Source organism: Pieris rapae, chromosome 15, assembly GCF_905147795.1.
Source record: "Pieris rapae chromosome 15, ilPieRapa1.1, whole genome shotgun sequence".
NCBI classification, from domain to species: Eukaryota; Metazoa; Arthropoda; class Insecta; order Lepidoptera; family Pieridae; genus Pieris; species Pieris rapae.
Window position 1 is genome coordinate 6677088 of NC_059523.1, and position 24872 is coordinate 6701959.

Consider the following 24872-nt stretch of genomic DNA (forward strand, 5'->3'; position numbering starts at 1 on the left):
GTAAGGTGTCGGATTTTCTTTACTGCATATGCTGCAGTGGTCAGCCTATTCGAAAGAGTCTCTATGTGTGGGCCCCACTGGAGTTTACTATCTATTATTATGCCTAGGAAAACAGTTTTGTCAACAAAGTTTACTTCACTGTCCTTAACTTTCAGGTTACCAATATCTCGCTTTACGCTATTAGTTTTATTCTCATTAACGAGTAAGTTATTTACGTTCAACCAGAGCAACGACGAGCAATATAATTTTTTACATCGCTCAATAATATGTTTTTCCTCATATGCAACCTAGAATTTTACTGACATTTTCTGTTTTAGATAAAGAAAATAATCGAATAACCTATATTTAACCTAGGCTTGACTCGGAAAGTATATAATAAAATGCTGCGCGAGTATTAATAAATACACGCATTTAACTAGTTAATAAAAGTAATAACTACCGGTTATGTACAAGAGTAGGGAGTATTTTATAATTTCTAATAAGTAACTTGAGATTTCAGCCCTGCTGAATATTATATTCATTGTATTTGTGTTGTACGAGATTATACACCTATGATGATTACATTACGAGACGCATACGGATTTTTTTCTTTATAATTAAGTTGCACCACGCTGATTCAAATTATGAAAGAGAAGACTTCCAAAGATCTTAACGATAAAAAAGTTTTTAACGAGGATATTAATTAAATATTCATACATTCATCATCAATACATTCTTAAACAAGTAACTATTAACCTAAGGGTTTGTGCCACCTAGCGATGAGTAGAAAAACTTCTTTTGTTGTTCGTGTTTAGCGCTATCTAGTGAGCAGTGTAGTACAAAGTACGTATTTTATATTTCTGAGGCTACCTTGACAAAACATTATTTTCTTCTTAAACATTATTTAAAAGAGTTTTGAGAATTTTGCAAAACAGTTTTATACAGATTTAATTTTTCGTTTCATTCTTGAAATAGATGCTAAAAAGTAGTTTTGAAATTTATAATCTACTTTTTCTGTGGTTAACAAATTTTTTACGGCAAGTGGCAACTGCCAACTTCAAAGTTCAAACTTCACTCATTATGATTCTGTCATATTTGTGTTTACTCAATCAGTGTCACGAATTTTCACTTTTCAGTTATCCATGATCTGTGCTGTTGTTAGCTAGTGACTTGACAACTTATTGAGCCAAAACGCAATAAACTTTTAACACAAGTGAAAATTTTTAAGTAAATTGCTACCCCATGTAAAGCTAGAAAATTCGTCGAAGAGATCACAACGCACCCTCATCATGGCAAACACCATTGCTGTTTGTCTTTCAATATCTCTTTTTTTAGTTGGTAAGTATTGTTTTATTATTCCTAAGTTAATCGGATCATGTTATTATTGTTGTTGCCCTTGTTGATTTTTCTTTGGCGTAATACAATTTTAGTAGTTACCTATATGCGTGTACAATTATGATTAAGATAATGAAAGTGGTTCTTTTAGAATATTCTAGAAATAAAACTAATATTTTTATAGGAGGGTATTCTAGACTGTGTAATCTCATAAAATACGAGAAATATGCAAGAGAAAGTTGCTTGCTTTTAATATTACAAGAAAGAAAATATTATGCTTAACTTGCTAATTAAAAAAAGGATAATATGCAACAAACGTTTTGAGAGATAATGAATAATAATTTTTATCATGCCAAGTTTGAGTGTAGCATGTTTCTTTGTTAATTACTGGAACAATACTGTTGCTACTTCTAATGTTATTTAATGAATCATATATTAACTACCTATGATTGAAGCACTCTGATTTCCTGTATTTGTAAAATTTTGGCATTATTTTAAATATTACAGAAGTAGTTTATTTACAAATTAATGTTAGTCTATAATAAAACAGTTTAAACATGTGTTTTAGAAAGAGAAAAAGAAAAACAATGCACTTATTAAGTATTTATACATGAGCCTTAAAATATTGTGTTTATAATCTTTGATCATTTAAAAGTAAAGTGTACATCAGTAAATATTTTCAACTAAGTTTAAAGATATTATTTATCTTGTGTAAACAAGTCATTCCTCTATGTATTATTCTTACAAACTATTATTTCATCATTTTTGATTGTCTCTTAAGTATTTAACTGTTTTTATAGAACAGGGGGCAAAAAGGGTCCATGTGTTTGCTCATATGTGAAATAATATAGTGTCCATGGGCGGCAATATCACTTAACATCAGATGAGCCACCTGCCCGTTTGCCCCCTGTTCTATAAAAAAATAAGTTATGTTGTCATATTTCATTTCAAGTTGTCATATTAGATATGGATCTTTATAATATATGATAATTTTTACTCTTTATTGAGTGACATACCACCTTTTATTTTAAAACAATATTTGTTTATTTAGTATATCTTATGTATATTTATAGTCAATGAATTTCAATTTATGGAAATTATGGAACTTTGTATGTTGTGATTTTATGATAACTGATACAGTATGAGTAAATAGCCATATTGTATATTATATTTTTATAAAGTTCATAGAATCTAAACATTTATACTTTTGCTTTCCTAAAAGAATAATTTATTGTTCAGAAATGTAGTGCCTTTTAAATTACTTTTAAGAAGACTGCAAACTTATTAAATGAATATTCTGTTTAAGAATGCTCAAAGCAAGGGAGTAGTAGTATATATATGTAGATTTATAATTGTTTAAGAAAGTGCTAATCTCTTTGTTTTTACAGGTCTGTCTACGGCTAGACAAATTCCCAAAGAATGCTCCAAAGGACCAGAATATTGGTGTACAGATTTAAAGTGAGTGGTTTCAGAAATGATTTAAGTTCTTAATAAATCACAAGTAAACAATCTGGCATTAAAAGTCAACACATTAGTGATTTAACACAACAAATAAGACAAAGAATTATAAATTGCCATTACTAATAGTTCAATAACATAATACACACACTATTAAATTATCTTTTAATGCTTACACTAAGTTATATTTTTAACATTGTCAACCCTCTGTCTTTGCTGATGAGTAGGGATGCCTACAAGTTTGAATTGATTGACATGGAATAAGTGATACCTAGAAGATCTTATGTTCCAAAATAAACGTATATTTTTTTTTTTTCAATCCAACTTAATAAGAATAACATACCTAATACAGTTTGTGATGTTTATGACTTTTTTATTATTTTAATCTGTAAATACAATTAAGACAGTGTCAACTAAATCCAATTGCTTTTTGCACTTTGTGTTTTTGTATATGGGGGTTGTGTTAAAAAAATGTTTAGAATGCCATGCCAACAAATTTTAACTTAAGTTTATAATTTGTTTTCAATTAACAGGACAGCCTCAGACTGCGGTGCAGTGGGTCACTGCATTAGTACAGTTTGGGAGCAACAGAAAACATCTTACGAATTAAACGAAGCCTCCGAGAAAATTGTACGCCTCTTCCGGCAGTTGAAGGATGTTAAGGACCTCATTAATGAGGTGAGTAAATAGTTCTTATCTTATCAGAGGTAGTAAATTCCTTTTCACATTCTACTTGCAAGGTTTAGACTAAATTTTTTATTAAATTTACACCTTTTATATACTTGAATTATATGATTACAATTTCTTTGCGTAAGTACTAGAAAATGACACGATTTGTTTGGGCCCACGATTTCTTATGAAAACATCTCGAAAGCGAAAGTTATTAGTTTACTATATTAAAAATCTTTAATTATTTTGAATTTAATAAACAAATATTTTATCATTTTAGTAAATGAAATGTAAAACACAATTTAAACTAATTCGTTTATTGAGATTCAATCGGATAAAATGCATTTTCTTTTAAGAGTTCATAAAAAATCCTTGGGATCAATCGCGGGGTTAGTTATTATGTATGAGTCATAAATGTTTTGTTTAGCCAATGATTTCCTGGTGCTTGTGGTTTTATCGCCGGAAACAGGTTCATATCTTATACAATAATATAGCTGACGAAGACTTGTTTTCAAAATCAACTATATTGTTTCAATATCATTGAATACATTGGCGTAAGGCGATATTTATTCAGCTGTAGATATTTTCAAGTTATGATAGCGTTTTAATACGTATAATCTTTATACAATGATATTGTGTAGCTTTAAAATGTTACGGCGATAAATGAAATGCAATAATCGTCGGTTGATTTTTCTTATAAATAATAAATGAGTTGAGTAGTGTTATTCTAGTGGGTTCAGCTTGCGACTCTAATCGCTGAGTCGTAAGTTCGATGCCCGGCGCACCAATGGACTGTTCAGTCAATATGCGTATTTGGCACTGGCTCATTAAGTAAAACATCGCGAGGAAACCGGCATGCCTTAGACCTAAAATTAAACGACCTGCTCGAAGGTTGATATCCTACTTGCCTATTTGAATAACGAAACAGATTTTATAGAATTATGAGGCCCAGATCACTAATTGTTTCTCTCCTAATAAAATTAGTGGGCTGTGAGCCATTTCAATAGTTTAACGCCGTTTAGACTGATTTTAGTTTGTAATTGTTGCTTGGATGCATTTTTAAAAATATATTTCCTATAAGTTAAAAATATATTTGAAAACCTCAGGGATATGTAAGATTTAATGGTGAAATTAGAAACTCTTATAATTTTAGTATACACCCATAGCTTCAGAAAAAATCACTTTACGATTGGCGTAATGACATTAGTACTTTCTCATGTGGCCAATACGTCTCAAGGTCCTGACATATAAACAAATATGAATATAATGTTTAATTGGTTTACTATTGACCTATGCATTATAATATACATTTATTTACTATTTCTATAATATTAAACTATCTTGCGTTTTTATCTGAGTATGATAAGGATAACGAATGTCGTTTTAACGTAGCCCCAAAATAGTATCAAAATTAGTTCTGTACTGTGAATGATAAAGCTGTGGTTTAGGAAATTTTTAGATTTTGTTCATTTTGAATCAAAATAACGTTTTATGATGATAAATACTGGAATGCCTCTTAGGAGTAGGTTACCTACGAACATTGCATACAAGAAATTTTCCTATTAAGCCAAAATACACAGAAAATTCGCCACCTTGATGAGATATTTTTGAAATGTAAATATAAAAAAATAAAAATAAAATACGTATATTTTGAAACATAAGATCATTAAGGTATCACTTATTCCACGTTATTAAGTTTGAACCTAACCTAACCTATATGTCAACAACTAGTTCATACAGATATTGAAACGGTTTATGAAGAAATATATTCTTCCCACAGGATTACCTTGCAGCAAGAGTTAACACAGCGTGCCGTGATATATCTAATGCGGCTGTGTCACGTTTATGCAAGAGCAATACCGATGGGCTCGAGGGCTACATAAGCCATGTTCTGAAGTCCGACACCACTCCGGAGATGATGTGTGTGGTTATTGGTATGTGCGGGAATGCGAAAGTGGACAGTTTTCTTCATACGGTAAGTTTAGTATACAGTTGGGGACAACACGGTACCTATATATCGCGATTTCCATATAACATCCATTTCCATATAACGCGGAAATTTGCCAAGTCCTTAGTATGTTTTGCGTGTTCCTTGTTTTTGAATTAAAATCAAATAATTTGTTCGTGTAGGTAACACAATGTACACTTTTGAAAGTCAAAAATCAAAAAAATTGTTCGAATAAACGGTCTCACGATAATACTCATACAACGCCATTCCCTTCGGCTTACCGCGACCCTTAGGTCAACCACGTTATAGGGGGAAAGTTCAACGTTTATATTACATATTATTGTACCTACATGCTGTGAGGTACTTGGATCCAACATAAATCAACATTAAAAATAATAAAATTAAATTTAAGTACTTTTCATTTGAATACATTTATATATTTGTATAATCTTATTAGTGCTCTCTCACGAAAGGCCTCACCGAAATTCCGCCATTTCTGTTTGCACAGATCCTAAGTTAAAGTCGATTCTTAATTCGAACCATTCGGCTATAAATCAGAAAAATAAAATGTTATTGACAGTAATCTGTGTAAAACATGTCTTTATAACTGCGTTACTGCGTGTATGAATTACTTCAAAATAATTTATCAAAAAATGAAAAATTAGATTTCTATTCATCTGTTACGCGATATAAAACATTTTTTTTAATGAAATATAAATTAGAATTAAAACATTTTTCTTTTTTCAATCTTATTTGACTATACACATTTTAAAAAGTAAGTTTGGTTTACCCATTGGTTTCGCGGGAAAACTAACAGTTCATACGGTTTGAACTTCTTGAATAACCCAAATGTCTAGAGCTATGATTAACGGGCATATCGCTTTCTATACTATATTACGACTTAATTAAACTGTAGGATTTCATTATAAAGAAAGGTCTTGGCCGGAATTCTATACGAAGCCATACTCTTTCCTTTAGAGCGGCTTATTTCAGGCACTGAATTGGCAAACAAGTCTACAAGTCTTACAAATTAATTCAATGTAATCAAATAAATGTTAATTTGGATTTTAATTAGTTTTTTTAGACATTAATTAGTTGTTTTTCATTTGGTACTAAATTAATAAATTATCATGTGTTTTTTTTATTAATTAAGGCATTTTTTTTTAGAAAAAAGCGCCCGCAGAACCCAAAGGACACAAGCGTGAGTATTTGAGTGATTTTTTTATTTATACTGATGCGTTATTGAAATTGCATTTTTTTTTATCTGGAAATGTTACGAAGCTATTCTAAGTTTCATTAATAACGCAAGTAAATAAATTCTTTTGCGAACTAGTGAACTATGGAATCGACTCCCAGTGGGGGTCTTCCGTGGGAGATAACCTCCAATTGTTTAAAAAAACTGTATACGCAAAGGTATACTGCCTTTTTTGGGCGTCCCATAGAATCGTTTGAAAATAAATTTAGTTAATGATCTCGGAATGATTTTTTTATAACACTTATCTTTATTTCAGCTCTGTTAGTTGGTAGCGAGAAATGCACTTGGGGTCCATCTTACTGGTGCAGCAACTTTAGGTAATATTTTTTTTCTAAGAATCAACTTTACTTCCAGGATTAATGAGATGTGCGATTATTAATTATTAATAATTACTTTCACCGCCAATTCTTTTAATTCTATCATGTGTGCAGTCGATAGCCCCTATCACGCATCTCAATCCATTTTCGACCATCTGAGATAAACATTTTAATCCAAATATTAATAAAATGTGCCAATAACCAATCGCGGATTGTAATAGCCACTTTACACATATTTACTTTATTTGGTTTATATTGACTATCAAATATGAAAGTAACGAGCTAAGAATCTCTTCGCATTCTATCCGTCGCGAAAAATGAATTGTGTTCGTAGGGTTTGGTTATTGGGATGCAGATAGGAGATCGATCGACTGTCACGGCCTGACAATTCACAATCTGAGAATGTGGATTAATTGTTGGGTTCGGGCGTTAAAGATTTGAACCCTGCAGATACTTCTTACTTACGGATGTTGCAGACATTTTTATAAATTAATGATTTCTCCTAGCGCAAGATTAATAAGATTTTATAAAAATTAGATCAGATGATTTTGCTCTTTGCGCCATTTTGGTTTATACATCCGTTAAACTAGGCCTCTACGTTTTTTAAACATTGTTCAAGTCTTCATACAAACCCAACACTTGTTATAACACTGCAAATTCAGGAATTAAGTATTAGTATATATTTTTTATTATAACATTTTATTAGTAAGAATGTACATGTATAGTGTAATCGTATATGCCATTAGTAAAGGAATATTTGTCACGTTTGTTTGACACGATAAGGGCAAGATATGTTTTAGGCCAGTTTCATTTCTAATTATAGGTATATGAATGCGTATGTGTAAGAAAAAAAACTTAATGGGTTTTGACATAGTTTCCTCTAGGACTGTCTTAGAAAGTCCACGTGATTTTTTGTCTTCTATGTTCTCATCGCTTCTGTGCATTGTATGGGCAAAATCACTACATAGTATAAAACAAAGTCGCTTTCTCTGTCCCTATGTCCCTTTGTATGCTTAAATCTTTGAAACTACGCAACGGATTTTGATGCGGTTTTTTTAATAGATAGAGTGATTCAAGAGGAAGGTTTATATGTATAACAACATCCATTAAATAGTGGAGAAGTACTGATATTTTTGAGGTTTCTAATGTGATGTCGTAAATAATTACATTTTTTCCGCTTACCTACATTGCAAACGCAGGCTGAACCCACGAGTTTTATCAAAATAATGTACTGAGTATTGTACACATTAAAAAGGTCTACAGAAAAGTCCGTGATGGTATATGTCTATCTCTTATTGATAACCCACATTTTTATATACAACGTTCACAGATTTTCTCTAGTGTATTTAGTATCAGCTTTGCACCCATGCAAAGCCGGGGCGGTCGCGAATATAATTCGTTGTCGGATAGAGAATATTGGAGTCTTTAATACTAGTAGGACTTCTATATATCATACACATTACACAAATATACTTATTTAATTTACATATAAATAATGCAGAAATAACAAGTGAGACATTCGGTGTGTGATTCATAATAAATCGCCCCTCGGTACAATGAGGAAAAATGATTACATAAAGACAAGTTACGGCGCGCGCGATTGTCTATTGAGGTCGATTCGCAATTTGATATTGATTTGTTTCCCTTTCAATTTGCTTATTGAATGTAATATGACACTAATGTTATGAAAATAATAGAATATCATTAAAGAATGTTAAACTTGGCTTCAACGTTAATCTTAAAATATTAATTTTAAACAACAAAGGAATTTAGTCTAAACCAAATTCAAAACGGCCGTGAATGTCCGCTTCTTTGTTTGGTGTCTTAGCGGTTTGACTGTTTTCTCCGCCGTTTTTATTTTATTTTTAATAAATAGGTGCTATTTATTAAAAATAAATTCTTATTAAAACCTCCATACTTAATTACACTTTTGTCTCTGTGTTTCTGCTGTGATAAAAGGAAACCAAATACTTTCGTTATTAAGTTAAAATAAGACATATTTTTTACTAAAATTAGGGGTCCTGGTATACAAAAATTAAACCCTAATTTAAAGTAACCTAAGTTAAACAAAGTAAAACATCATCAGTATCATTTTTAATTAAGAACCCTGATCGCTTTTGTATGGTAAATCTAGTTATACTAATTTAAGTGTAAAGTTAAATTTCTTTATCTGACGTTCCACCTATATTCGTTGTTACTTAATAAAGCGCATGAGAAAACGCAATGCTTGATTGCAGTTTGAGAACTAGCCCATTGTTGTTAATGTAATGTAAAAAGATTAAATAGAATTCGTTCCTATTTGTTTTTGTTTATATCGCTGAGACGGAAACAGGTCTTGTGTGGGAAGGAAAAATCTTTCTTATATAGTTATTATTGTTTATACTCTAAATAATGAGATTAAACTTATATAAATTGAAACGGTTGCTTAGTAATATTGAACTAATGAATTCGTCATCGCAGCGAGTTACCTACGCCGGGATTAAAATACGATTCGTAGAATTTAAAATTATACTATAAGTTTAAGTTCATTAAGGATTACATTAAGTTTATGTTATTTTTGTACTTAATATTAGTAGTATACGACCTCCGACGAAGACCTCTAAATTCTTTCATTTATCTCTCATCCTGGCTAATATTTTCAATATTTTCTCGCATCTCTTATTTCCCCTTTCCAAGTTTCTGTTGGGCGTCCTGTGTTTTTCCTTCTCTTCTTCCCTTTAAACAAATCTAGTATTTGTATATTAATTTAATATATTTGATTGATGTCAACGAATGCGATATTTGAAAAGACGTAAAAGTAAAAGTACTGTGTGTTAAAGTACATATCGTCGTCCATATAAATAAAGTAATTATTTTAAATTACTGACTACCAGCACTCCATTGCCCCCTATCTGACCAATCATTTGATATTTACAGTACTGGCCGAGAATGCAAAGCCACACACCATTGCGTGCAACGTGTATGGTCCCGAATGACCTTCCCACAGGATGACGATGGCATCTGTAAGATTTGCAAGGACATGGTGAAGCAGGCGCGTGATCAGCTGCAAAGCAATGAAACACAGGTATATTTAACACCCTTCACTTAGTTATTTTTTATTCTATTTAATAAATAATATAATATATCACAGTATTTTACATTAGAAAGTCGCTGGTTTGTATTAATGTAACCATAGCAGTCTTGATAGGAGCGCGACAAATGCATATAAAAGTAGTTTTTTTTTAATTTAGAGTTTTAGGTGGTAAGCGTTAGGTAAATTCTACCGTGGCTACTTAGACCGTGATTGATGACAGACTCGCAAAGCATTACTATAGTAATAATATGGTTTATTATGGATTTTATATATAATTAAATTCAAATAAATTGTGTACACATAAGTGTAGATAACTGTCTGTGATGTCCTTCTTATTTCGAGTAGAAGTTGATGTAGCCAAGATGAGACTTGCTGCGGGCTCAGATGAATTTCCTCAATATCCCTTATGTCTTTCATCTAAAGATTTGTTATGGGAATATACACGTTAGTATGTAGTTTGGTTTAGTTATTTTCTTATCTGTGGTTAAGTAATATAGTTGACAATACATACAATTTGTAAATTTTTGCGATCACGTGTTTGAACCATGTCGAAAAAGTTTTCCAAGGAGATTCAATTTGACAAAATATGTTCTGAAATTAAAGACATCATCGTAAATATTCTCTTTGTATTTAACAGTATAAGCGATAAATTTTATTTTCTTTGTTTGTTTTGACCCAAAGGTCACTTGTGCCGACGACCGATAGTGGACAATGACACAGAAATCAACATTTATTATTCTTTATATATTTGCTTAGAATTCAATGTCGGATAAAGAGTTATCTAATTCCTACAATAATAATATTAGCTTACAATTTTCCGCTATAAACAACAAAATATTACATATATATAATATACAGTAAACTTATGAAGGGTAATTTATATTTACATGTACAGTCAGTTCTTAAGTTAAGGACGATAACGATAGATAGAACGAATATGGACATGCAGTTTTTTGAACTAAACTAGAGAGAGTTTTTATTATGCGTAGAATGGACTGTATATAAACTCTGCCACTATTTAACTCGCCAAGTTAAATTGATAGATTAGTAAAACTAAAAATATCTGTTATAATATAGATTTGTTACAATACGTATTAGTTTACATAGTTCTTGTGTCTTTTAAACATATAAGATGCTACATACTTATCTTGTAATTGTGGTATGGTATGATATTGGTGGTATACGATGACACATAAAATCATCTTGTTGTTTCATGTAAATTTAATTAATAATAATGAAGCCCGTTTATCGCTCATATTTATAAATGTTAACAATATATACATTTGTTATATAAATTATTTTTTCTTGTTACAAAATATTCTCGATAATAAAAAAAATGATATTTGCGTGTCGAATATTCAAATACATTTAAGTTATTGTATTGTTATTTACAAAATATCTAATATCCAGAACCAATAGCTATAATTAGTATTAAGTGACGTATCCCGTATTTTCAATAACAGCACTGCAAGGATGTGGGATTGATTCAATTAATTTCATATATTTTTCTTGGGGGATTGAATTCCATGATTCAACAAAGGCTTCATATACATATATTGAATGTATCCGCGATCGCGATTAATTCAAAAACTACCAGAACAGATTGACCAATCGATAATGTCTTTTCTTCTGTCTTAAGGCTTTTTTGTTGAAGATGTCGTAAACATTCCTCTCAAATCTACGGACGAATAATATTTTCCGCCAGCACCACAGTTGGCTTGCAAGCTAATACTAAGCATAAAAAATGTCTTTGGCTATTTCACTCTTAAATGTTGCAGCAAAAATTACAATTTTAAAATGTTTTCTAATTAATATATGTATATCAAATTGATATCAGAAATGCATTGATGATTATATCTGAAATTTATAAGGTTTTTCTTAATTTAATAATGCTTTACATTGGATACACATATGGGTTGATAGCGTCTGTGTGCTTTCTATTCTATACTAACGCCACTGATTTTAGGTCCTTGTTTACTATTGATTTAACAAGATCATATCCTATTATTGAAAAGCAAAAAACAGGAAATTCTCATGTATTTCATTTATTTTGTTTAGGAGGAGCTTAAAGAAGTCTTCGAAGGTGAATGTAAATTGATTCCAATCAAGATCGTGACAAAGGAATGCATCAAACTGGCGGACGACTTCGTTCCAGAATTGGTTGAGACTCTCTCATCGCAAATGAATCCTGACCAGGTGTGTTCTGTGGCTGGATTGTGTAACAACGCCAGGATCGACCGGCTCCTTGAAGATTACGTAAGTATTTAATAATAAAGTCATATTACAGATATAAAAATCAATGTCAAAATGTATTTTTTTCTATTCCTAATACGTAATACAAAGATAATACAAAAAGTACACTAAGTTAACATAGTTAAGTAAATAAATAAGTTAATAAGTAATTTTGTTATTAATACCGATTTGATTTTACCCATTATTCATTAGTTATATTCAGATTGTCTAAATTATTCTTCCATAGAACCAAAAATATCAGGCCTAAAAGTTTTTTTTGACAACTGTTTTGTTATTAAAATATATAAGCAAAAATGAGTATGAAATGTAAATAATTTATTTCAGAATGCTACATTGAAGCTCCACGAAGGTTGTACCAACTGTCACAGGACTATAGGCGTGCTAAGAAAACGGTTCGACGTTACTAGCTATGAAGATTTCCTTGTGAAGCTCTTACAGGTAAACAATGTTTATATGACCCACACGAAACAACTGAACAAATATGAACAATTTGTTTTGTAAAATATTGTTATGATATTGTATAATATAGAAAAAAGGATTGTGTGGTTTTATGAAACCACGGTAATAGTGGCGCATTATAGACATTTAACTAAAAAAATTTGGAATAATATTCCATTAAGGGTATAAAATCGCTTTATCAATCTTAATTTTATACTTAGAAAATTGGAATGATAATGGGACTAATAAAAGTACACTAAGTCTCCAACTAATATTTTTATTGAATTCTGTGTCTTAGAGAGTACGACATACATAAGACTTAACAATTATTTAGATTATATACACTACACGGTCAGCTGCTGCAAACTATGTGCGCCGCCATATTGGCTTTGGTTGCTATGACGAGCGCCTTTCACTTTATCCCTACTTCGCGGCCGAACGTCACGCGACATGCGCCACACAGACCAAAAAGTTTGAGACGATACATCGTCATAAAAGTTTCACTTTAAAAAGTTTAGTTTGGGGATTTCATGCTTTTCGAAATTCTTCTGTAAAGAAAAAGTGAATGATGATCTTCATAGGCAAATGTTAGCCTACTAAACTGTTTGGATTACTATACATTGTAACACATCAGAATCCATACTAATAATTAATGTATCTAAACTGTACAGGTCTGTCAACAAGTCGGTTCTCTATCGGACTCCTGCTCGATGCTGGTATTCCAATACTACGAGAACATTCTAGAAGCAATTAAGAAGGACTTCACGCCGCAGGGAGTGTGTCACGTTAGCGGCCAGTGCACACACAGATACCACTCACACGATCTTTACACGTTCAAAAATGATGATCTGTCTGACGTCAAGGCGACCGAGTAAGAAATTAAGCGTTATATATATTTTTTTTTTTATTCATTTAAGTTGGTACATTCTTCTTTTTATAGTGTAAGATTTGGGAACCCTTTTAAGTAAATATACCTGTGTTAGGGTTCCCAGCTCTAAATCTAAATCTAAAGCGTTATATTTTCCATCTCTTTTCCTCATATGAATCTGTATATCGTACTGTTGCACCAACTCAACGATCGTTTCGATCAGTCAGTTTTTGTTCAATAGTTAAATGTATATTTTAGTTCCGACCACGGGCAGCTTTTATTGTTAGTTTAATTAAATTATATTCCAACGTTGGTCGTTCCCACGGATTTAATGTTTTTATTTAGTTTATTTGTTCATTATGAACAAACAAAAAAAAAGTACCGAGAGTTTTTTACGCCGGCTTTTTCTCTCGGCCAACACCCTCTGCCTTCTTTGCCGATGAGTCAACATTGATGCCAACATGCTCGAAGTTAATGACGTGGAATAAGTGATACCATGATGATCTTATGTTCCAAAATAAACTTTTTTTTAATGTATTTTGTGATATCTCAGATTAAAGCAGCGTTTTCAAAAGCATGAACAACGATGGCAAAGGCGTGTATTTATTAAAAAAGTGACTGTATTTTGAATACCTTATACACAAAGACAATAATATAATTATAACAATTCAGTAAAGTCTACAATGGTTCTAAGTAAGATTTCACTCCGGTCTGTATCTGGCCAACCTCAGCCAAACTAGACCCGCTATCTATAGTTTCCTATTTTGATATAATAATAATAAAAGCCTTTATTGCTGTATTTACATATTAGGTACATAAAAGTATGAAAAAACATTAACACTTAAAAATAAAAAATAAATACTAATAATTAATCGACCAGCCCGGTGGTTATACAACTTGTCCTTAGACATAGGCCTTCACTAAGGACTTCCACTCTTCTCTGTTTCGGGCTTTACGGATCCAATAAAGGCCAGCTACTCTTCGCAAATCATCTTCCCATCTTTTCATTTGTCTTCCTCGTTTTCTTCTGACAGTGCGAGGACACTATTCCGTCACTTTCTTAGATTAAGACCGCAACCCTCTACTTTGATATAGATAACATTAAATCTCAGTTGTCATTTGTCAATTTCTATAGAAATGTATATTTATTATAGTGATGTGCCGTGTGAATTCTGCGAACAGGTGATCAAGCATATGCGCAACACACTTGTCGCTAATACCACAGAAGTCGAGTTCCACAGAGTACTTACTGGTAAGTCTTTGACGTATCGACATAATGAATTGCATTGATTTTTCGTGGAATAGGAAGATTGAAAAAGATGAAGGGTAACAAACACGCTAATTGAACACTTGTTGATATATTAATGTGTTATTAGACGAGTGTATTGTACGGTTGACCTAGTGGCTTCAGCGTTTCTCATCATTGATGTCATTGAATTCCGGCTGCATCAATGAACTTTCATTATATGTGCGCGTTTAAACCCTTGCTCGTACGCGAAAGGTAAACATCGCGAGGAAACCGGCATATCTTAAACCCATAAAGTCGAGTGAGTGTAAAAAATGATGACAAAACTACCCATGTCGATTTATGGTATTGTTTTTTATTGTGTTACCTGTTTAATAAAAACTCAAATTACGATTGATTTTTTTAAATATTTTTTGTGTAAAAACAAAACAGCATCAATTTGAAATCGGTTCAGTTGTTTTTCAGCGTTTTCCTAATATACCAAAACCAATTGTTACTCTCAATATTAGTATGTATTAAGAGCCAATGCCGTCTGCCATTACACAATTTTACAAATTACTACTATACTACGTACATTTTACTAGCTTTTGGGTTCAGTATCTTCCGTTTTGTGGTGATAATAACATCTTACAAAAATTACTTTCAGGTCTCTGCAAAAGCACCGGCAAATTCAAGTCCGAATGCCTTCAATTGGTTGAGCAGTATCACTCGACCATATACTACTTCCTCGTGTCTGAACTCAAAGAAGACAAGATCTGCAGCTTCATCGGCATCTGTGGGAAGCCCAGTGATGGACCTGTGGCTCCTTTACTTCCGAAGGAAATGGCCATCAAAGCTATCACCATGTCACCCAAGTTGATCGGCCAAGATGAGGCCGAAAGTTATAAAACAAATGTAAGTTTTTTTTTTATTTCTGGTCATTAAACATTGGTTTTATGCGAACAAATATCCGGCTTCGCAAGGCTGAACTAATTTTTTTATGATTTGAAGTATGTATATGTGGCCGTATAAGTATTGCCTATGCAGATATCCTGCAATTTATATCCCCCCACCTCTTTATGACGTTCATAAGTGTACATTATGTTACCAATATGAATAAATGATTTTTGAATTTTCTTGTCAGCGAAAGTAAGCAAAGCTCTCAAAAATAATAGTACATAAACGTATAAATTTTTTGTAGGAATCCACGAAAATGCATGTCAACCATAGACAATGTCTGGGTAATATCTGTAAAAAAGTAAACAATTACTATTGACCTAATCACCAAATAAGAATATCAATAATATCTTTCTCTTCATAGGATAATTCTTTCAAAAAATCTTGGACTAAATTTGAATTCAGCCCAAGAAATTTCGTATTATATAAGCAGTGTACCAATCGCGTTTCTAACCGTAAAATCATGGATTTATTTCCAACCAATAACCAACCGTCCACTGAACTATTTCCCAACCCATTTGATTTCCTTGAGGGTCCTTCAAGAAAAGATCGTATGAATTTTTAAAAGACCGGCAGTGCGCTTGCGAGCCTTCTGCTGGTGTGAGTGTCCATGGGCGGCTATCACATCAGGTGATCCTTCTGCCCGTTTTAAAAAAAAGTTTTATTTTGAAATGTGTTACAAATAAAATATTTGTATGCATTATTTTGGTAATTTTTCAGCCGGTCCCAGTACAAAACAAGCAAGTCAACGTAAAAATAGTTGGTAGTGAGGCCGTACTACCAATCGAGCGGATGTTTGTGACTTATCCCAAAAACGACGCTGTCTGCTCATTCTGCCAGTACTTCCTTCATTATTTGCAAGTGGAATTGAGCGATGACAACACTGAGGTAAGTGTTATTAAACAGAAGAGGAAAAATGTCAATGTTTTATTTTGCCTATTTAAGTCTTAAGAGTGCAGTTGGGACATAATGAATGCCATGTCAAAAAAGTTTTAGATTTTTACATATTTAGGCACTGGAGGCTGATCACCTACTTGCCTATTAGATTTTAATATGATCATGAAACAGATTCAGAAATCTCAGGACAAGACTTAAGGCTGTAGTGCCACTGATTTATTTATTTTACATATTAAGTTATATTTTTTTTAAATATTAAATAAAAAACCATACAAATATGTATAAACTTAGCCTACAGATACATAAATACCTGTAATTTTTTCTCTTGTAAGTAAAACAATTGAATGTAAAATGATTACAATTCTTATTTATTTAGATTTATAAATCCAAATGTGACATCGGAAATAAGTGCAACGAACGTCATACCCTTTAAAATAGATTTTAAAAACTTTTGTAAACTATAGATTATAATATAATTAATAAAACCTTTTTTTAGGAAGCAATAAAGAAAACAGTGGAAGAAGCGTGCGATGTCCTACCACAATCGATTAACTCTGAATGTCGCCAGTTTGTTACCGAGTACGGGCCAGCCGTTATAGCTCTGCTTGTCCAGGAAATCGATCCTGCAAGCGTAAGTTAAAAATTCTGTATTTTCTTTTAATTATAGCGTTTTTTTTTAAGTTAAATTAGTGTTTTTCGTACCCATAGTCTCTTTCCAATTGTTTAAATGAAATCTTAATATATATATTTCTTGTGTGCGTGTGTATGTGACTGAACTCCTCCTAAACGACTGGACCGATTTAGACGAAATTTTTTGTGTGTGTTCAAGGGGATCTGGGAATGGTTTAGATTCACAATTTTGTCCGCTGGACAATGTTTTTTTTAATTAATTTTCAATTTATTAGTTGTTGTTGATTTTGGAATGTTTTACATTGGATCCGACAGACGGCGCTACCATCGCAGTGTCAAATTTTAAATAATATTCGAATTTTAATTTTAGTCTGTCCCGAAATTTAAAAAAAGTTTTGTTATCATTGTGTTATATCGTGTGTGACCATGTGCTGGATCGTTAGATATTGTCATAACATTTGAATAATAATTTTCATCAAAATGGCTTATTAAAAATAGAAATTTTGAAATTAAAGACGTGTAGACAGGACAACGTCTGTCCGATCCGCTAGTATTATATAAATATCAGGTAACATGACAGATTCTTATTCTTTAATATGTACAATAGTCTTACGTAGATTTGAAGGGCAACTCAAATCATGAGTGCGAAGGAAGTTGGACCAGGTATACACTTCACTTATGTATATTGTTCGAGATATGGGACCAGCAGATACGATTTGGAACAGAAAGCAAACAGGAGTATGACAGTAAAATCTCAGCTCTTAGCAGACCTCGTTCCGATCGTATCTGCTGCAGTTTCTATGTCAGGTATCAAAAGCTGACGCAAGCCAATATGGTGTTTGGTTATAAAAAACTCACCGCCGTTTTGTTAAGCTAGGGGTTTTTAAACTATAATACATTTATATATATTTATAATACTTATATCATTGCCAGGTTTGCCCGGCCCTGAACTTATGTACGTCGACAACAGAGGTGCGCCGTGTGGCCATAAACTCTGACAAATCGAATTGCCCGCTCTGCTTATTTGCGGTGGAACAACTTGAGATTATGCTCAAAGATAATCGTACTGAGGTAAGTTATTTTTTTTCTTTTACAAAAAATTTGGACATTAAAGCATAAGTTATAGATTTGTCTTATTTTTGTTCAATGTCACGAACACGAGTGCGTGCACGCGTACGTGATAGCGTGCTTTTAATTTATTTAAATAGCATGACCCCAATGTATATTTGCTATTCTTAAGTATTTATTAAGATAAAATATATATTATATAGAAAAATATATTATTAATACACATTTTAACCTAACGAAAACAAATACGCCCACTATAAGTGTGTTTTTGATATAAACAATGTAACTACACCGCCAAAATTGATGTTAATTTTTCTTTAACTTGTTGAAATTTTTAGCAAAGCATAGAAAAGGCTCTAGACGGCCTCTGCAACCATCTCTCAGCGAAACTTCGCACCGAATGTGTTGATTTCGTCGAAGCCTACTCCAAACAATTGGTAGAAATGCTTCTAGCCGATCTTAATGCCCAGGAAATCTGCGTTTACCTCAAATTGTGTAAAGATGACGCCAGAAAAACCGATCCCTTTAAATTAACCGGTATTGACAAGTTCCATAAGAAACCAGAGTTGAGAGGTGATAGGAACAATATGAGGCGGCCTATGCTACCGAAGTACATGTTAGAGAAGGATAATGGCGGTGATATAAGTAAGTACATTTGTCTGTTAAATGGCAATCTGTGTCTTTAATTTCAAGGCTTTTCTAAAATCTAATAAATACTTTTTTCTAATATTCAAGCAGATCAAGGTCTTGTGAACTATTCTTCGTATAGCGCCATATTTTTCGACGCTTAGCGATTACTACATATACCGTATATGGTTGCAATAATTTTCTGTTACGCCCTTCTGGACAATCATTTGTTGCTTCGACCAAACCGCACTTAGATTATCTTCATTAACTTTCATATTTCTTACACACTGAACTATTGATGAAATTACGTAATCATTAAGAACAGTGAAATTTATATTTATTACACATATATGTCCTTGTCCTTTAGACTTAAATTTTACGCTTATTTTCTAATAATTTTTATATATTTTTTAAGATTTTAAATTAATTTTTAACTGACACAACGAGGTAACAGCCATATAAAAATAGACATGCAAATTACGTATGAATCATCATCATTGAATCATCTACTCTTGAAATAATTAGATGGTAATAATCTTACTTTTGGGAAGGTGATAAAATATTTTCATACCCTGGAATATGGTCAACAGCTTACCCACACCCATAATAACCCTAATAGTTTTTTTTCGACTAAAAAAAGACTTAATTCATTGATTACCGATGGCCCTATATAACGATACCATAGAGGCAATATAGCAATTATAAGCAATAGTTTTTTGATTGTTATATAACTATAATTCTTTTAATTGGTATTTTTCAGTGACCAACGAGATTCCAGACCATACGGCAAATGGCCGACCAGTGTCTGAGTCAAAACAAAAAACTGTTTGCGTTGTTTGTGAATTTGTGCTCAAGGAAATCGACGATCAGATCAAGGACAAGCATAATGATGTGAGTTTAGTTTAATATGGAATTTACATTATTGAAGAAAAAATATATGTCGGAAAAATATTGTCACTATATCATTGAGTGTAAGATATTGATGTCATTAGCGACTAGCATATGACACGAATAGTTGTCGTACAAAAACACTTGCTTAAATTTAAAAAAAAAGTGGCTTCACTGATCTTTCTTTTAGTCACAATCTACTAGATCCCACTAGGTCCAACCTCTCATCCCTACAATGATGCACTGAATACTCAATCAGTTCTATCTCCAGTGATGCCAATTCCTACCAAATGTTCCCCCTAGGGCCAACTTCAAATACTCCTAAATGTCGATCAAAACCCCTAAAGTTTTTGTTGTACACTTTAGTTTGAGAGGTGATTTCAAATATTTGTTAAAAATACGTTGAAGTAGTAAAAAATACCTGTTTTAATTATGTGAATACATTACAATGATAATAACAATGAGACGAAGCGATTCTTATTTTTTTATTTCCTAACTTTCTTCTATATATTATTCTAACATATATATTGACTTTGTGTCTTCAAAACCACACCCACGAAAGTTGTATGTTAATTTTTATTAATAATATTCTATTCATATTTCAGGATGAAATCAAGAAGATAGTTCTAGGTGTATGCAAGCACATGCCAAAATCTGTACGCTCGGAATGCAATCAGTTCGTTGAGAAGTACGCGGACTTGGTCATCAGTCTTTTGGCCCAAGAGTTGGACGCCGATGAAGTCTGCCGGGAGCTGAAGTTGTGTGACCCCACATCTATGGAGACTGCCAAGAGTAAGTCTTGAACTACAACTTTGAGGTTTAAGTAGCAAAAAGAAAAATAAATTTTGAAACCATATTCATTTGTATTTGAATATTGTATGTTATTCTTAATAGGCCGGCAACGCACTCTCGAGTGTGAGTGGCAATGAGTGTACATGGGCATCGGTTTCACTTAAGAACAGGGTACCCTTATGCTCTACTAATTCCAGAATCCCAGAAGTCTCCTGAGCACGAAAACACCTTAAATTTTACATTTTATTTTATTTATTCCACTACATTTTTCTATCTTAACAGTTACTACTAATTCGATAGAACTCCAAAATAATTCCCACACCAATTATCCTACATAAAAAACATTAAAAAATTAAACTTATATTCCTAAATCTTATAACTAACAATATAGCAAGCAACTCTTGTGAACTCAGCCATTGTACAAAGAAATAGGTCTACCTCAATAGAAATTTTATATATACATAATTTAATACATATTTCTTTTTCAGCCGAAATACTGGATTGTGCAGTGTGCGAGACCGTTGTGATGGCCGTGAAGAAAGTCCTCAATAATGACAAAGTTGATCGCAACATCGTCCATATCGTTGAGAAATCGTGTAACATGCTGCCCGCTAAATATTATAACAGGGTGACTATATTTTACGTATATATGGATATTTTATATTTTTTCCTATACTTCTTGTATACAGGGCGTCCCACGGCGATGCCACACGGAGGGAAAGTACCTTAAATATTAATGATAGGATATTTTACTGAAAGAAGACATCGTTTAATTTTTAATAATAAGTAGAACTGCATTCACGGATTTTTTGAAAATCGCCTACCTCAACCAGGAATCGAACCCGCCAAATGTGACAGTAAAATTTCATGTATTTTATAATAGCGTTTGAAAGGGCTACTCATAAGCATTATTTTTTCCTTAATAACCTAGCATATTAAATGAAACTAAAAACATAAAATTTTACATTTTATTTAAAAAAAAATAATTTACCAAATGCTCAAAATGTGATCCGTTGTTGTTGTCTGTTGTATACAAATTCTCAGTCTTTTAATAATTTCTCTCCCGGTCGATTTACTTATTTTTGCATGGTGGATGTTTAAAATAATACATCTAAGTTCATTTTGTAACTCCTCCTGCACACTGTTGTACCGGTTCCTGTAAACTAAATCTTTTACTTAACTCCATAAAAAAAATCAAGTGGGGTTAGATCTGGGGATCTCGATGGCCATCTAATTTGTCCAAAAGTGCCGATCCAGGAAGGAAAATGTTCATTAAGAAACTCGGGTGTTCTCCTACTGTTATGAGCCGGAGCCCCATCTTGCTGGAATATGAGATTTCGTCGATCTGCATCAGGAAGATTATTAATCTCATTTCTTAAAATCTCAAGAGAAATTATTAAAAGAGTGAGAATTTGTATACAACAGACAACAACAACGGATCACATTTTGAGCATTTGATAATTATTGTTTTTTAATAAAATGTAAAATTTTATGTTTTTAGTTTCATTTAATATGCTAGGTTGTCAAGGAAAAAATAATGCTTATTAGTAGCCCTTTCAAACGCTATTATAAAATACATGTAAATTTACTGTCACATTTGGCGGGTTCGATTCCCGGTTGAGGTAGGCGATTTTTAAAAAAATCCGTGAATGCAGTTCTACTTATTATTAAAAATTAAACGATGTCTTCTTTCAGTAAAATATCCTATCATTAATATTTAAGGCACTTTCCCTCCGTGTGGCATCGCCGTGGGACACCCTGTATATTTCCAAAGTAAAGCATTTATTTTGGCAATATATAGGAGAAAACGATAATGTATAATGACGTCACTTTTGTTATCAGTGATTAGATATTCATTGTATCATAGTATTATTTTGTTTTATAATTACAGTTTGATGTTGTCATTAAAGTTTGTTATAATCGCTATGTAGACAGACATTGTAGAATCACTTTATACAGATCTGTTTCCGCAGAGATAATTTTAGAGACTTTAATGACGTCAAAAGCTATAACATATAGCTATATATTGATTTTTTTTATTTCAGTGTCACACTATGTTAGAGATTTACGGTGACAGCATAATTCATCTGATCGAAGAAATGGGTACGAAGGGCATCTGCCAGAAGATCGGCCTGTGTAGCACTTCAGATGCTGCGTTTGTCAAAATGTATAAGGGCAAGCATTAAGTGAGTGTTGCCGTATTTAAAAATTGAAAACTTAACGACAAAAATATATCCTTAAATATAAGCCGATACAATCTCAAACCTTTACCCAAGTACTGTTTATTTTAATAGGTGTGACACATAATATATTTATTTATTTCGTAATCCTACAGTTAACAATAAATTATATATAATTATAAACAAATACACTGAATATATAGCCAAAGATGGAATACATCATACATTTAACTAAGGGCCTGTTTCACAATGTATGGATAAGGGCCTGTTTCACAATGTATGGATAATTGATGCCAAATAGCTATGCAACACATAAATTATTTGAAAGATAAAAGTTCCAAATAAGATACTTTGAATTTCATGACGTATAGCGCTATCTGACAGTCGTGAAACGCAAAAATACTATTTATCATACCAATTAGTAACAAATAGCTTATTTGGAACTTATCCGGACATTGTGAAACAGGCCCTTAGTCTATTAAATTTATTTAAATAAGCCTAATTTGGCTGTGTTGTATGATGGTGTGAAAGTGAGGGTATGTACGTGATGGTGTGTATTGTGTATAATAACCGTATTTGTTTTTACTAAAGATTTAAATGATACAGTACAGGGTGTCCTATAATATACGTCTAGCTGAAATCGAGTGAAGATACCCATGGGTAACTTCTTCATTCTTAACACTTTTTATATTTTATATATACTTTTAACTTTACAAGTACTTAAGTATCCAAAATACGCGTCCAGTAAATAAGATTTCAGAACAGAAATCCAACTGGAATATAAATGATAAAAATCTCACCTCTCAGCAGAAAAGTACTCTCGATCGTTTCTATGAAAGGTATTTAAAGCAACCCGATATGGTAGCAAATGAAACAGTGTTTGTCTAAATAAAGTTTCCAGCGGTTTGAAAGCTTGAAGGTGTAAGGGTACACTTAATATATATTAATAAAAGAGATATATATATACCTATATCAGAAATAAAAAAGATAAACTAAAATATATCTATAAAGTGTTAAATAAAAAAGGTATATAATTATACATCTTTTATTTGCTAGCTTGGATCAAATCAAGACGATTTGATATTGATAAATTAAAGACACTTTTAATTATCAATCACGTCTTGAAACACTAAATTATATAAATTTTCTTATATAATTTAAATTTAAGAATGTAATCAAATATATGTGGAGTCTAAGGAGACAAGCATGAAATTAAAAAAAAACTTTGTCTGAAATATTACCTATTATATACTATTATTAAAAATACTACAAATTAATCTTTTTATCTGTTTAATCACATGAATAGTTTGATACGAGGAAACTATAGGACTATATCATATAATCTAGAAACGACCTTATAAAGATTTGGATAAAATAAAGATAATAAAAATACTTTGTCACGGTGTGTTGCTATTTTCAAGGTGATTTGAATAATCAAAATATATTAGAAATAATAAAAAAGTTGTTCTACAGTGTTACTGAAAACTTCAACCATAGCAGAATATACTAGTGATCCAAACTATACTTTAATATTTTTTTTCAGGTTAGCACCACGTTATATACCTTCGTAATCTCTTCAAAATAATTTTAGGTTAAAATGTTTTAGAGAATAAATTTTTGTTTTGTGTTTAATGACATTACTCCAACTAATATTAAGCTTTACGAATTATCTTTAATTTTAATTGAATTTAAAAAAAGAACTTAAATTCCATTATGAAAAAGTTCATATTTTATCTTTTTTTAATTATAAACACGATATTGTTTATAACATTTCAGTGATTTCGTTTTTTTAACATGATTAATTAGTCTGTGATAGATAAATCTTTTGTAAACTTGTATGTATAATTAAAGATGGGTTAAAATATTAAGCTGTTTTATTTTACCTTTTTCTACTCATAAGCCAAAAAAATGCATCCACGAGACATTCATATTCTGTGATGTGTTCCCTCTTCATACTTAAAATAAAAATCTATTGAAGCCTTTATTCTAATAGTACTTTAACCTGGGTTCAACAT

At 31.9% G+C, this 24872-nt stretch overlaps 1 protein-coding gene across 1 annotated transcript; it reads left to right on the forward strand.

Moving 5' to 3' along the window:
* Positions 1–1099: 1099 nt before the first annotated feature.
* Positions 1100–24721, forward strand: LOC110996773. The gene is made up of 21 exons (XM_022264601.2): positions 1100–1317; positions 2703–2772; positions 3306–3450; positions 5222–5416; positions 6557–6590; positions 6901–6961; positions 9878–10025; positions 12093–12290; positions 12612–12725; positions 13397–13596; positions 14748–14845; positions 15486–15733; positions 16496–16663; positions 17169–17303; positions 18236–18373; positions 18709–19015; positions 19758–19888; positions 20491–20677; positions 21166–21305; positions 22723–22863; positions 24401–24721. Exons 1-20 carry the CDS (start codon positions 1269–1271, stop codon positions 22861–22863), a joined length of 2907 nt encoding a protein of 968 aa, XP_022120293.2. The 5' UTR covers positions 1100–1268; the 3' UTR covers positions 24401–24721.
* The last annotated feature ends 151 nt before the right edge of the window (positions 24722–24872 follow it).

Bases quoted from the DNA above. Each gene is read 5' to 3' on its own strand.
- LOC110996773 (XM_022264601.2), top strand. From the start codon at position 1,269: ATGGCAAACACCATTGCTGTTTGTCTTTCAATATCTCTTTTTTTAGTT. The intron at 19,016-19,757 runs GTAAGTACATTT...GGTATTTTTCAG, and splicing joins GGATAATGGCGGTGATATAA to TGACCAACGAGATTCCAGAC. The intron at 19,889-20,490 runs GTGAGTTTAGTT...TTCATATTTCAG, and splicing joins TCAAGGACAAGCATAATGAT to GATGAAATCAAGAAGATAGT.